Raw genomic sequence first — 13,423 nt, forward strand, 5'->3', positions numbered from 1 at the left:
AGTATCTTAATTTTAGCTAACAGAGGTGTATACCAACATTTGGGCTTTAGTACCTTATTGCCAAGATTATTTCCTAACTTAGTCTTCAAAGGACAGCAGTCATTAAAGTTGTGAGACACAACTTCCATAAAGTTGTTAAAAGCTACATCAAGATCATCTCCAGCAATTGCCTCTGTCCAGTCAGTGTTGCTTAGTCTATATTTTAATTCATTAATACTAACATCATTTAATACTCTGTAAGTATAGTTTGATTTTACAGACATATTAGCAGGCGAGGAAGAGACATCAGCATTCGTGCAGACTAATTTAAATGTTAAAAGCAGACCCAGGTGGTCAGAAATATGAGCCTGTACTGTTTTACAACTATACATTGAGGGGTGAAGGTTTGAGACAAAATTATCTAAGCATGAATTTCCTCTAGTAGGTAAATGGTTGAGGCAAAAAACAGTCGTAGGACTTGAGGGTGTTGATAAATTTAGTTTTTGAAGAGCTGCATCTATTGAGATCAACATTTAGGTCTCCCGCAATAACAATCTTAAAAGTTCGATACTTAGCGTTAGAAGTTAGATATCAAAGGTGATTTATGTTTAACAAAACTTGAGGAAGTGACAACACATGCTATGAACTCTGTTACCAAAATAGACTGGGAAGGTTTTACAAATCACACCCTAAAACTAGAGCAGGACTTCTGGATAAAGGATAGATTAATAGAAAGACGTCATTGACCACTTCGTTATTGAACTTGGTGGCGTGGACTCCAGTGAAAGTGACGACCCCGATGACGACGACCAGAGTTTCTTCTGAATCAGATCTCGCATGTCCACTCGACTAAGGGGTAATTCTAAGCAATATATGGGTAAACCTCGATTTTTCTCATATTACAATATAATGTTCCAATAGTCAATTAGGAAAGGAAATGACTAGAATTTCTTGCCGGAAAGCAGTTATAGGGAGCAGGCAACCGCCAGACGGTCATATATTGCTTAGAGTTACCTATTAATGATCAGGGGCACTGACGTGATCTGGGCTTTAAAAATTTTGGAACTACTCGAGTAATTTTTTTTTCTAAAAGAGCAAGCAGCGCGAAGCGCTGCGCAGCGGGCAGGCATCGTGCGTGATCTTTTTTTTATTAAAAATTTCTGATAAATTGTTATTACATATTACAATATAATGTAGGTAATGTATGTAAAACAATTTTAAACACATAATTACATGCTGGAAAGCAAAGTAAACCAATATAATCCGCCCAATACAAAATCTCCGTTAAAATCTGGTAAAGGAATCTGTGTCATTCCTTTGGCCTGAATCAATTCAGTATAGACGAAGATCACGCACGATGCTTGCCCGCTGCGCAGCGCTTCGCGCTGCTTGCTCTTTTGGAAAAAAAAATTAACTCGAGTAGTTCCCAAATTTGAAGGCTAGATCACGTCAATGCCCCTGATCACTAATAGGTAATTTTCGCGGTTGCCTGCTCCCTATAACTGCTTTCCAGCAAGAAATTCTAGTCATTTCCTTTTCTAATTGACTATTGGAACATTATATTGTAATATGAGTTGCCTGCTCCCTATAACTGCTTTCCAGCAAGAAATTCTAGTTATTTCCTTTTCTAATTGACTATTGGAACTGTTCCGAGCAGGCGAAAAGACAGGAGGCCTCGGAAGCGTGCCCCTCCCAAACTCGGAGCAAATCATAAAAAAAACAATCACATGCCACTAGTGGGAAGAGACAAAAACGAGACAAGATTTCGAGTACAAGAAATAATTATTAGGTGGCAAACATCTTTACACAAAAGTACAATTACTTCAGCACCACGGTGCACCGCGTAACTTAAAACTAAATAACAAAAGATAAAATTCCAATATAGACAATAACATAATAAATAGAAATAATAACATAATAAATAAATAATATAATATAATATAAAGATATGATATATAAATAACAATTTCAGGTACGGCAGTAGTAAATATATAAATTTTAACAGGTAATTTTTTTTATGAACTGAGGGGAGGGAAAAGGTTGTAGAATTTCTAAGCCCACTAATTTTAAAAAGTAATTTGGTTTCAAGTTTGGAGCCGAAAATTAAAAAAAAATATTTAAAGCCAATTTTCGAAGGAGGCGGGGGCTTAGTTGCCTCCACGAATCCGAATTAAAGATGAAATCCTCCCCTTCAGTTCATGTAACTAAACTAAATAATACTGGCTAATATACTGGCCCTCCTCCAGATCTAACATCTGGCAGCGCTCCATACAAGCCAATCCTCTCAAGTGGTATAAAAAAAAAAAAAACACATTTTTGATCCAACCTTGTTCCAGATGAAATGAATAGGAGCACATACACTCCGGTTGGATGCCGGTACAGAAGCGCTGGCAGGGCGAGGGCATTCAATTTTTCAGTTGTTCGGGCAGACTCGCCGCACCAGTCCCGCTAACGGCACTCACGGGGACCCTATTAAATCCCAACATAACCAGTAGATATTTAGAAAAATTTTATTGTAACCTGAGAAATAATAATAACTTAATTATGTTTGCCACAAAGTATATATAAATTTTTTTTTAATTTAACAATTAAAAATAACGATCTGTAACTAACAGTACCTTTTAAGTATTGAAAACTGTTTCCTAAAAATAACTCAAGACACCAAGTATTTTAAGATACACTACTTGGTGACAAGATTAAATATTACATAGGCTAGAACAGCCATACTAAATGATTAAGCGTGATGACATTTACTTGTAACTATAATTCGCTGGATTTTAATCATTCTATTATAATATTATAATAATTTACATTTTATTATTAAATATTAATTGTAAGGTAGGCCTAATAATAATTATATAATTTACAAATTATAACAATACATTATTTCCCAAATAACAATAATTAAATTCTAATCAGTTCACGCTACTATAAAGACAATAATTAAATAATAAAATTGAAATCATGAATGTTGCCACCCAATTTTGCACGCAACACAAAACACGAGGTAACAGAATTTGCAAAATCTGTACCGTCTCGCTTACACTAAATAAAGACAAAGTGTGTACACGGAATAAATAATTTCCGTTCGCCGAACGGATCAGTTAGAAAGCACGGCGCAAAAATATAAACTTAACTGGCATAGTGAATAAACTAACAAAATTTAGAACGTACGATAGACAGGATAGAACACTTTGCGACACGAACACGTACACGAGGAACACAAGTTACAAAATAATATATATAAATTACTTATAACTAATCTACGATAATATATGTCTGGGTGGGAGAGAAAAAACTGCCAAACTAAATAAGTAAAGAGAGTGAAAAAGACAATTACCTGCCGAAAGTCGGTGAATTAGCCAGCCATGGAGAACGGGACGAGCAGTGAACAGACAGAAACACAGTAGCTTCTCCGAACGTGTCTGACCGCTCCGAACAGTAGCCGGTGCCGGTGAACAGCTGGTCGGTAAACTAGTCAAGGTCAACCAGCTGACCTCAACCAATCAGTCCAACCAGGCAGAAAATCAATACTCTGACGGAGTGACTCCCCCACCGACTGACAAGAGTGGCCGAGGTGGGAAAAATAATAGACAAAAATAAATTGTCCAAACTGAGCCCCGGCTCAACCTCCCCCACTAAAAAGGGTGCAACCCCAAACAAAACCTCTCCCCCACTGAAAGAAGAACCAACAAGCTCTGGCACAGGAAACGGGAAGTCGAGAACCCTAACAGGAAATGAAGTCCTGAGCAGGAGGCAGACAAAACACGGTCCTCCTGAAATATTGAGAGGTGCCTCTCTTGGAGAAAGAAGAAAACAGAAAGAGAGTAAAACGACACCACAGAGAAAACCAGGGGTGATCAGTTTCCGGACACCCCCGCAGCCGCACCAGTATCCAGAGCATGACCAGAGGTATCACCACGGAAGGCCTTCAGATGAGAAACGTGGGCCTTCCGCCACAACCTCCCCGATACGGGATCAACCAACTCAGCAGTAACTGGGGAGAGAAAACGAAGAATCCGGTGAGGACCTGTCCACCGATAGCAAAGTTTGGCTGCCCGTTTATCAACGGCCGAAACTGACCGGATGGGCCTTACAAAAGACAAGATCCCCCACCTGGAAGGGGTTAGCAATACGTCCCTTATTGAATTTTCTCCTCACCCTTTCCCTAGACTGTAGGAGCTTAACCCTGACTGCCTCCCAAGTGTCACTTACATTGGGAGTACCAGGTACTGGTAGAAGACTATCCAGACTCCAGAGATTAGACAAGGGATCAGAAGGAGGACGACTAAACATGACCTGGAAAGGCGTGGAATCATGACTCTCGTGAAGAGCAGAATTGAAGGCTAACTGAAGCTAGCTCAGGTTTTCATCCCAGGTAGTTTGTTTCTCAGCGTGATAAGCGATGAGGGCGGCTCTGAGATTGCGGTTGAACCGCTCAGCATGAGAAGGCTGGGGGTAGTAAGAAGATGTCGTAACATGTTTGATTCCATGCCCAAAACAGAAGCGATGAAACTCCCTCGACACGAATTGTGTGCCGTTGTCTGAGACAAAGGTGTCGGGCACTCCAAAATTTTGTAGAAGGCGGGACTTGAGTGCGTTGACGGTGAGCGACGCCGTGGCACTCCTAAGAGGAATCAACCAGCAAAACTTAGAGAAAGCATCCACAGCTACAAGCAGGGAGGTGTTCCCTGACTTGCTACGGGGAAAGGGTCCCACATAGTCAATGAACACCTTTTCAAGAGGCCGCTCCGCCACCTCGGAGGAAAGAAGTCCTAATTTGGTATTTTGTGCTGGTTTACTGACCGAGCAAAGATGACAAGCTCGTACTCTACCAGCCAATGTCTCTGTCCATACTCTTCCAGATAAACTTATCTCTAATTTTAGCGATGGTCTTGTGAATCCCTAAATGACCGCCCACGGGAGAAACATGAAAATAGGAAAAGACCATCGGTATGAGGGCACTCGGCAGAACAATCTTGGGACCACCTCCGCGTCGGGCACGACAGCAGAGGACACCCTTGGACAAGAAGTAAGGAGAGTGGGCTTCTCCCTCCTGGAGCTCACCAATGATGTTTGACAACTCGGGGTCTTGAAGTTGGTGAGAGCCAAAACTCTCAAAGGCAGCAGGGAAATCCAACATCACAGTCCCACACAACGGTGCTTGAGAATCAACAGGATCGCTGGGTAGATGATACATTCTAGAAAGAGCATCGGCGACGACGTTTTGGGTACCGCGAATGTGCTGCACCCTGAATTTAAAGGCCGCAATTTTGACAACCCAGCGGACCAATCTTCCCGAGTTGTCGAGGATGGGCCAATAGCCAGGAAAGAGCCTGATTGTCCGTTTCCAGCAGAAATTCGGAATGCTCTAGGAACCTCCGAAAACTTATCCATGCCGAAAACGACCGCCAGACACTCCAGCTCATAAATAGAAGATTTATTTTCCTGAAGGGTCAAAGTCCTAGATGCAAAAGCTATTGGTTGCCGAGCGCCATCGAACTCTTGAGAAAGCACAGCTCCTACAGCACAGGATGAGGAGTCAGTCTGCAAGATGAAGGGCCTACTAAAGTCCGGTATTCGCAGCACAGGAGGTTGGATAATGGCCTCCCTAAGCAGTTGAAAAGCACGTTCTTGATCTTTCACCCCAAACGAACTTTGCGTCTTTCCTTCTTAAGGCGTTCAGAGGGGCGGCCACCTCGGCAAAGTCAGGAATAAACCTACGGTAGAAATTAACCATGCCGATGAATCTGGCAACACCCTTGGCATCCTTCGGAGGAGGGAAATCCCGAATGCCTTGGGTCCTGGCAGGGTCTATAGATACACCCCTAGACGACACGAGGTGACCGAGAAACGATATTTTCAGACTGGGCGTAAGACACCTTCTCCGGATTGACTGTAAGGCCAGCCCTACCCAACCTAACCAAGACCTCCTCAAGATGTTTAATGTGTTCCGTGAAAGACTCACTGTAGACCAGAAGGTCATCAAGATAATTAAAGACATACTTGAACTTCACATCGTGGAAGATGGAGTTCAAGCAACCTAGTTAACGTTTGGGCCCCCACAGCTAGCCCCATAGGCACAGATCGGTACTGATACAAATTCCACGGAACACAGAAGGCCGTGAGAGGACGTGATTCCTTCTTCAACGGAATCTGATGATATGCTTGGTTCAAATCAAATATAGTGAAAAATTTGGCCTTACCGAACCAATCAAAAGCAGAATGGAGATCGGGGAGAGGCACTGAGTCTATTTCAATCTTGGCATTAAGTTTTCTTAGGTCGACCACCATACGATGTTTTCCATTAGGCTTTGGAACCTAGAACGCTGGACTGGCATACGATGAGTTTGAGGGCTCAATAACTCCTTGATCCAAGAGATCCTTGATGATACCACGCATAACCTCCATCTTTGGAGGAGCCAACTTGTATGGGTGGGAGCGTACTGGCTGAGTGTCAGTCAGACGAATTTCATATTCAATAAGATGGGTAGAACCGAGTTTGGGTTGTGTGAGGACATCCGGAAATCTTGAGCAAAGCTCACGGAGAACCCCAGCTTGCTCCTCATCCAAGTGTGGACCGAACGGGTCCTCAGGGGCAGAACCTTCTTCACACTCCACCTCACCAACCTGCGGTGTCGATTTGAAATTATCGGAAAAGGGGACTGACACTCGCCGATTGAATTTGAAATAAGACTGGCCCGCCTGAAGATCCAGCACCAAACCAGTCTTTTGAATAAAATCCGCCCCCAAAATACAATCCATACTCAGGTCCTGGGTCACAAGGAAGCTCCACACCCATGAAAAACATTCAACCTTAAACTTGATTGAAGCCTTCCTCGAAATTGGAAGAGGGGAATTAGAAGCAGTCCAGCAAGTCTCCAAGACTCCTCGGTGTGTTTCACCAAACCTAACCTTGAAATGGCTTCAAAAAACGGGAAGAGATGAGGCTACAGGCTGACCCGGAATCAACTAGGGCCTTATGCACGGAGTCTCCCACTAAGATATTGATATAAGGGCACACCGAAGATGCTGTCCTAAGCCGTAGGTTTCCCTTTTCTGCTAGGCTCGTAGTGTCCAAACTATTAATCAAATTTTTCGCACAGGTACTATTGTTTTGAAATTTTTTCTTAGACCTCGGGGGAACTTCAGATAAAACCCCCCTTCGATCTAGTTTTTTGGACCACTGCGATATCTCCTAGGACACTCCCGACGAGTATGACCTCGTTCACCACAGGCATAGCAGATGGGTAGACGAAGCCCACCTGAGTGGTGTGGCCCATCCACGGGATTCTGTACGGCCGTGACAGCCCTGGAGGGCTGGATGGAACGATGATTGTTCCTCTCCGCCCTCTGCCGGTCAGCAAACTGCACGCTGCGCGAAGCAATGCACAGACGGTCCAGTTCAGAAAAGGTGGAAGGGCGACCAGCAAAAACCAGACGGGACCTCTCTTCAGGATTGAGACCCTCAAGAATGGTGGTGACCACAGTACTTTCGGGGATATCGAGCCTTAACACCCTACCAGTGTCCCTCACCTCGGCCACAAACTTTGCCAAACTCTCTCCGTTGCCCTGAGGCCTAAAGAATTTCTCCACACGGAGACGTTCCCTCAACGGACCAGGAACAAAGAAATCCAATGCCTCCCTATGAAAATCATCCAGGGTACCACCCCTCTGGAGAACTCGAACCAGACAGTCACCCAAAGGTGGCCTACAAAACGGAGAGATGACATGCACGAAGCTCGCTCCCTGAAGACCAGGCAAGTCATGCAGTCGCAGGATCTCAGATAGAAACCGCAGCAAAGCTTCAGTATCCAGACCATCCACCGTTGGTAGTCGCTGCAGCAACGGGGTAAGTGGGTTTGGGAGCTTGTGATACTGAAACAAAGGAACCCGTCATCACAGCTCCCAGTCCTCCAGATCAGCAGGCAGGGTCCCGTCCACACCAGACACCCCCGACGCCACGCCCACATCAAAGTCTGCAACAACTGACCCAGGGATCCGGCATTCACCCTTAACAGCCGCAGCAGAGTCAACCGCAGACAAGGTTTTTTCAGGAGCCTTTGCTCCCTCGTCCCTCTCGAGTACAGTCAGCAGGCTGTCCACCAAGGTGATGCGTTCCTCCAACCACTCCCTATCACCAGAACTGGTAAGCTTGGATCTAAGTAGCGACAGCCTCATATGTAGATGGGTAAGCCGGGACAAATACCTAGCCCTCTCTCGGCCAGTAGGCGGCGACTCCAACCAGTCCTCCTGACTATTTTCAAAAAGTCTCCAACTTAGCCTCCAAAAATAGGCCTCTGCTTCTGGAACGCCAAATCCCTAGGCCAGGTAGTGTCCAGGTCCATGTTATCCCGCAGTTGCTTCCGCATGGACTCGCAGTCGGAACCCGGAGTAAGCCCACGAGCCAACAACTCAAAATGGAGATCCTCCTTCAACAAGTATTCAGGCACCAGAGAGACAGGCATGATAAATAAATAGAAGACACAGACTAACAAGCAACACACTGACTCGAAGTCAACAACTAACAAATCAAAATTAGTAAGGCGACAAGAGAATAACTTAGTGAGACAACACTCTCAGCAGGGTCCCCAGAATTCCTGCCGTCCACGAAACACGGCAGCGAAACCAAAATACCGCAACAAAACACTACGCCGTACCAGAACAAAACCAGAAAAAAAAAACAACGATGACAAAGTATAACAAAACACACAAGTAACAATAATCAGAAAATAAATAAACAAGTTCACACACTTCCTGTCGATCGGCGAAAAAATAGCACAGCGAGACGGCACAGGCGCAGGAAGTCAACTAACAACTTCTTCAACTCGTGCCTCTCACCACCAGTGGCAAAACAAAAACCCCGGGCCCGCAGAGGGTAAAAACACGAAACCACGCTCTGCTACCATTTTTGTTTCCGAGCAGGCGAAAAGACAGGAGGCCTCGGAAGCATGCCCCTCCCAAACTCGGAGCAAATCATAAAAAAACAATCACATGCCACTAGTGGGAAGAGACAAAAACGAGACAAGATTTCGAGTACAAGAAATAATTATTAGGTGGCAAACATCTTTACACAAAAGTACAATTACTTCAGCACCACGGTGCGCACCGCGTAACTAACTTAAAACTAAATAACAAAAGATAAAATTCCAATATAGACAATAACATAATAAATAGAAATAATAACATAATAAATAAATAATATAATATAATATAGAGATATGATATATAAATAACAATTTCAGGTACGGCAGTAGTAAATATATAATATTTTAACAGGTAATTTTTTTTATGAACTGAGGGGAGGGGAAAAGGTTGTAGAATTTCTAAGCCCACTAATTTTAAAAAGTAATTTGGTTTCAAGTTTGGAGCCGAAAATTAAAAAAAAATATTTAAAGCCAATTTTCGAAGGAGGCGGGGGCTTAGTTGCCTCCACGAATCCGAATTAAAGATGAAATCCTCCCCTTCAGTTCATGTAACTAAACTAAATAATACTGGCTAATATACTGGCCCTCCTCCAGATCTAACATCTGGCAGCGCTCCATACAAGCCAATCCTCTCAAGTGGTATAAAAAAAAAAAACACATTTTTGATCCAACCTTGTTCCAGATGAAATGAATAGGAGCACATACACTCCGGTTGGATGCCGGTACAGAAGCGCTGGCAGGGCGAGGGCATTCAATTTTTCAGTTGTTCGGGCAGACTCGCCGCACCATTCCCGCTAACGGCACTCACGGGGACCCTATTAAATCCCAACATAACCAGTAGATATTTAGAACAGTAGCCGGTGCCGGTGCCGGTGAACAGCTGGTCGGTAAACTAGTCAAGGTCAACCAGCTGACCTCAACCAATCAGTCCAAACCAGGCAGAAAATCAATACTCTGACGGAGTGACTCCCCCACCGACTGACAAGAGTGGCCGAGGTGGGAAAAATAATAGACAAAAATAAATTGTCCAAACTGAGCCCCGGCTCAGAACATTATATTGTAATATGAGAGAAAAAATCGAGGTTGACCCATATATTGCTTAGAATTACCGACTAAGGTTAGAAAACAAAACGTATTTTGTGTCATATTTTGAAAAATATACGAACTTTTTATTATAATACGTTGATGGTTTCAAGTCCCCAACATTTTTTCAAGATAATAAGTAAAACAACTTCATGTTGCTTCTTTACAGTTTTAGGATAAGAGTGTAAACAATGTTATAGCTCATGTAAAAAATGTCATTATACCCTAAATATAGAATTACTTAAATACACCAATTTCCTGGCGTTATAATGTGACAAGGCAAATAGCTAATAGTTTTAGGCCGGGTAGTAGTGCGGGAAGTGACAGCTGGTCGACAGCCTCAGCCAATGGCAGGTGCATTCCTTGAGCTCGCAAACAAGTCAGATGCGGACAGTACTATAGTTGCAATTTGACTCTGAAAACCATTTTTAAATTATCAATAAAACTGGTATCCCAAGTGCTCTGTCGTAAGTTTAAATTCTATAATATTTTTTCAGTGTAACACTTATGTTATAAAGCAAGTTATAAGAAGTTTATTAATACTCATGTAAATCCTTTCTACCACCCCACAATTTTCAAGATTTTGCTAGGATTACACCAGACCTGGGAATGATATTGTGGAAATCAGTCATTAAACTAACACAGGAATTTCATGTTTCCTCTACAGTACTTGATCTCACACTTGAACTGTCGCAGTCAAGCAGTGATAGTGGGATACTAGTCACTCGTGCCTGTGCCACAATACTACCATACGGTGTCCGCATATTGTGTGTAGGGTGAATGTGTTACTCAAATCCAGGATTACACATAAATAACTTTATGTGATTGTAACTTATGGACACATTACACCTTGCAGCACTATTTGTGATCTTTACTTTACTAATGGTGAAGGAGAGTTAAACATATAAGATTCTGGTAAAAATATAGAAAGTATATTCAGTGAAGGTAATTGAGGAAGGAACAAAGATGTAGGAGAATACCTTTATTAAGTAATAAACATTTTTAGCTATACTATACCAGTAGGCGGCCGCGGCGTAACCGACCGGCTAGAAACCGGTATTGGAGGGGTGGGGCGAGCCTACTCCTTCCCATATTAGGCATTGAATACGATCCAGTCACTCAGTGAGTCACAGCGCTCTGTTCCGTACAGTACTGCCGTGTAGTGTGCGTCGCATTTCAATATGACTGAACATATTGAGCAGCGCATTTGCATTACATTTTGCCAAAAACTTGGCCATTCAGCATCAGAGACGATTACTATGATACAGAAAGTTTATGGTGATGTGTCTATGGGCGATACACAAATAAAAGAGTGGTTTAGGCAGTTTAAAAAATAGGTGCATATCAGTGAGAGAGTGATGACCGATCTGGCAGGCCTTCAACGGCCAGAAACGCTGAAAATGTTTGAACGTGTTTGTGCAGCAATTAATGAAAACCGTCGATTGACTGTCCGAGAGCTGGAAGAAGATTTAGGAATACCAAAATCGTTCAGTTTGTAACATTTTACATGAAGATTTAAAAATGAACCGTGTTTCGGCAAAATTTGTTCCTTGGTTGCTGATAGAAGACCAAAAGAACTGTCGACTTGAAATCGCACAGGACAGTCTGGATTTGATAAAAAATGATCCAGGGCTTATTTAAAAAAGTTATTACTGGTGATGAGTCATGGGTTTATTTATGGCTATGACCCTGAAACAAAGGCTCAATCTTGGAAAAACTCACAGGTGGAAAACTCACGAAGAGCAACGGCGCGAAAAAAGCAAGACAAAGTCGAAGCAATGTTCAAGACAATGCTGACAGTTTGGTTTGACCAGGACGGCGTTATTCATCACGAATATGCTCCAAGAGGCCAGACAGTGAATAAGGAGTCTTATCTTGAGGTTCTAAGGTGGCTACGAGATGCAGTGCGAAGGAAATGACCTGAACTGTGGACAAGCCGTGACTGGATCCTGCACCACAACGCGTCAGCTCATTCCTCAAATCTCATTCAGTGTTTTTTGGTCAAACACGACATCAACCAACTACGACAGCCTCCCTACACTCCTGATATAGGCTCCATTGTGACTTCTGGTTATTTCCGAAATTAAAAATTCCTTTGAAAGGAAAAAGATTTGACGATGTTGAAGAAATAAAACAAAATGCGACAAAGGACCTGTTAGCCATTCCGCAAAATGAATTTTAGAGTGTTTCCGGAAGTGGGGAGGAGCGTTGGAATAAGGTAGTGGCTTGTGGACGGGAGTACTTTGAAGGGGACCAGATTGCCGTTGCCGCTGAGTAACTTCAGTTCATGCCAGACGTCCAAGGTTGGATACTTTTTGGACACACCTTGTATTCTGTGTTCCAATATTTGACTAAAATTAATCCAAAAACTACTAATTACTATTCAATGTTTTTGAAAATCAGTTTATCGTGATTTATATATTTTCATGTTTATAGTCGTAATTTTATTTACTTTTGACTGAAGAAGAGGTTGAATAAGTAAAAATCGTGTATTCTGTGATTTTTTTACTGATTTATTTACTCTTACAGATAAGGCTCCTATGACTTTTACATTAGGCAATTACCTATTTCCTCAGGTCTTGTTTTAATTAAAGTTTGTATAATCTCAATAAATTAATTCCTTACTTTTGACAAAGTGTTGAGCTCAGTTGGTGAATTGTTTTGCACAGATGTTACAAGCCCACCTGACACCTCAGCAGCTGGGACAAATGGCCAGGATGCACGCCAATAAGGTGGCACTCCACCACTTGGCCCCTGTCTTGTCACAGTTCAACCTGGAGAATGTGTGCAAGCCTGGTAAACCACGTTGCTCTGGGATCTGCTACAGGATGATAAGATTGTGAGTACTTTTATTTTAGGTGCAGCATACATGACTTATGTAAAACTAGTTCATTATTTTTAAATCACTATAATACTTTAAACTACATCGTTTTTTTAATAAATCATATTTATTCGTCAATGTCATCTCCTTTTTAGGGATGTATACATTTCATTCAATGTTGCTAAAATGTTGTACCTGTTCTGAATAATAGAATTGGAAAAAAGTTAACCAAAATAAGCATGGTTTCTGCAATTTCGTTGTTTTTAGCAAAATCTCATTACTGACGGACATTTTTCTTTGTTGGGATATTTGGTCCGACTACCTCCATCTGTGAGCCTAGTGGTGGAACTCTTAAGTCTTTAAAATAAGCGACCACAATTTCCATAAGAATGAGATCGTGTACATTTTGTAATGGAAAACTGTTTTGATGGAGTATGAAGAGCAAGTTCATTTTACTATTTAAGGTAGTTCCTCTTCTTCTTAACATCAAGACAGCAAAATTATAAAAAAACGTGGGCACTTTCTCAACCGCGGACAGATTCAATTTAAAGTATTCAATGTCACAGGAAAAATGTGTTTGTATTTTTACAGGACTGTACTGTATTAATACTTT

At 42.2% G+C, this 13,423-nt stretch overlaps 1 protein-coding gene across 1 annotated transcript in view; it reads left to right on the forward strand.

Annotated features, from left to right (window-relative positions):
- LOC124372605 (ubiquitin carboxyl-terminal hydrolase puf-like) overlaps positions 1-12,828 on the forward strand; it is a gene marked incomplete at its 3' end in the record, with an annotated part of 52,320 nt that extends 39,492 nt beyond the window's left edge. Inside the window, exon 15 of the mRNA XM_046831010.1 lies at positions 12,659-12,828. Within this exon, the coding sequence (XP_046686966.1) occupies positions 12,659-12,828 (170 nt within the window). The remainder of the gene's footprint in view (positions 1-12,658) is intronic.
- Between the last annotated feature and the right edge of the window lie 595 nt (positions 12,829-13,423).

Source organism: Homalodisca vitripennis, unplaced genomic scaffold (genome assembly GCF_021130785.1).
Source record: "Homalodisca vitripennis isolate AUS2020 unplaced genomic scaffold, UT_GWSS_2.1 ScUCBcl_3641;HRSCAF=9298, whole genome shotgun sequence".
Taxonomy (NCBI): domain Eukaryota; kingdom Metazoa; phylum Arthropoda; class Insecta; order Hemiptera; family Cicadellidae; genus Homalodisca; species Homalodisca vitripennis.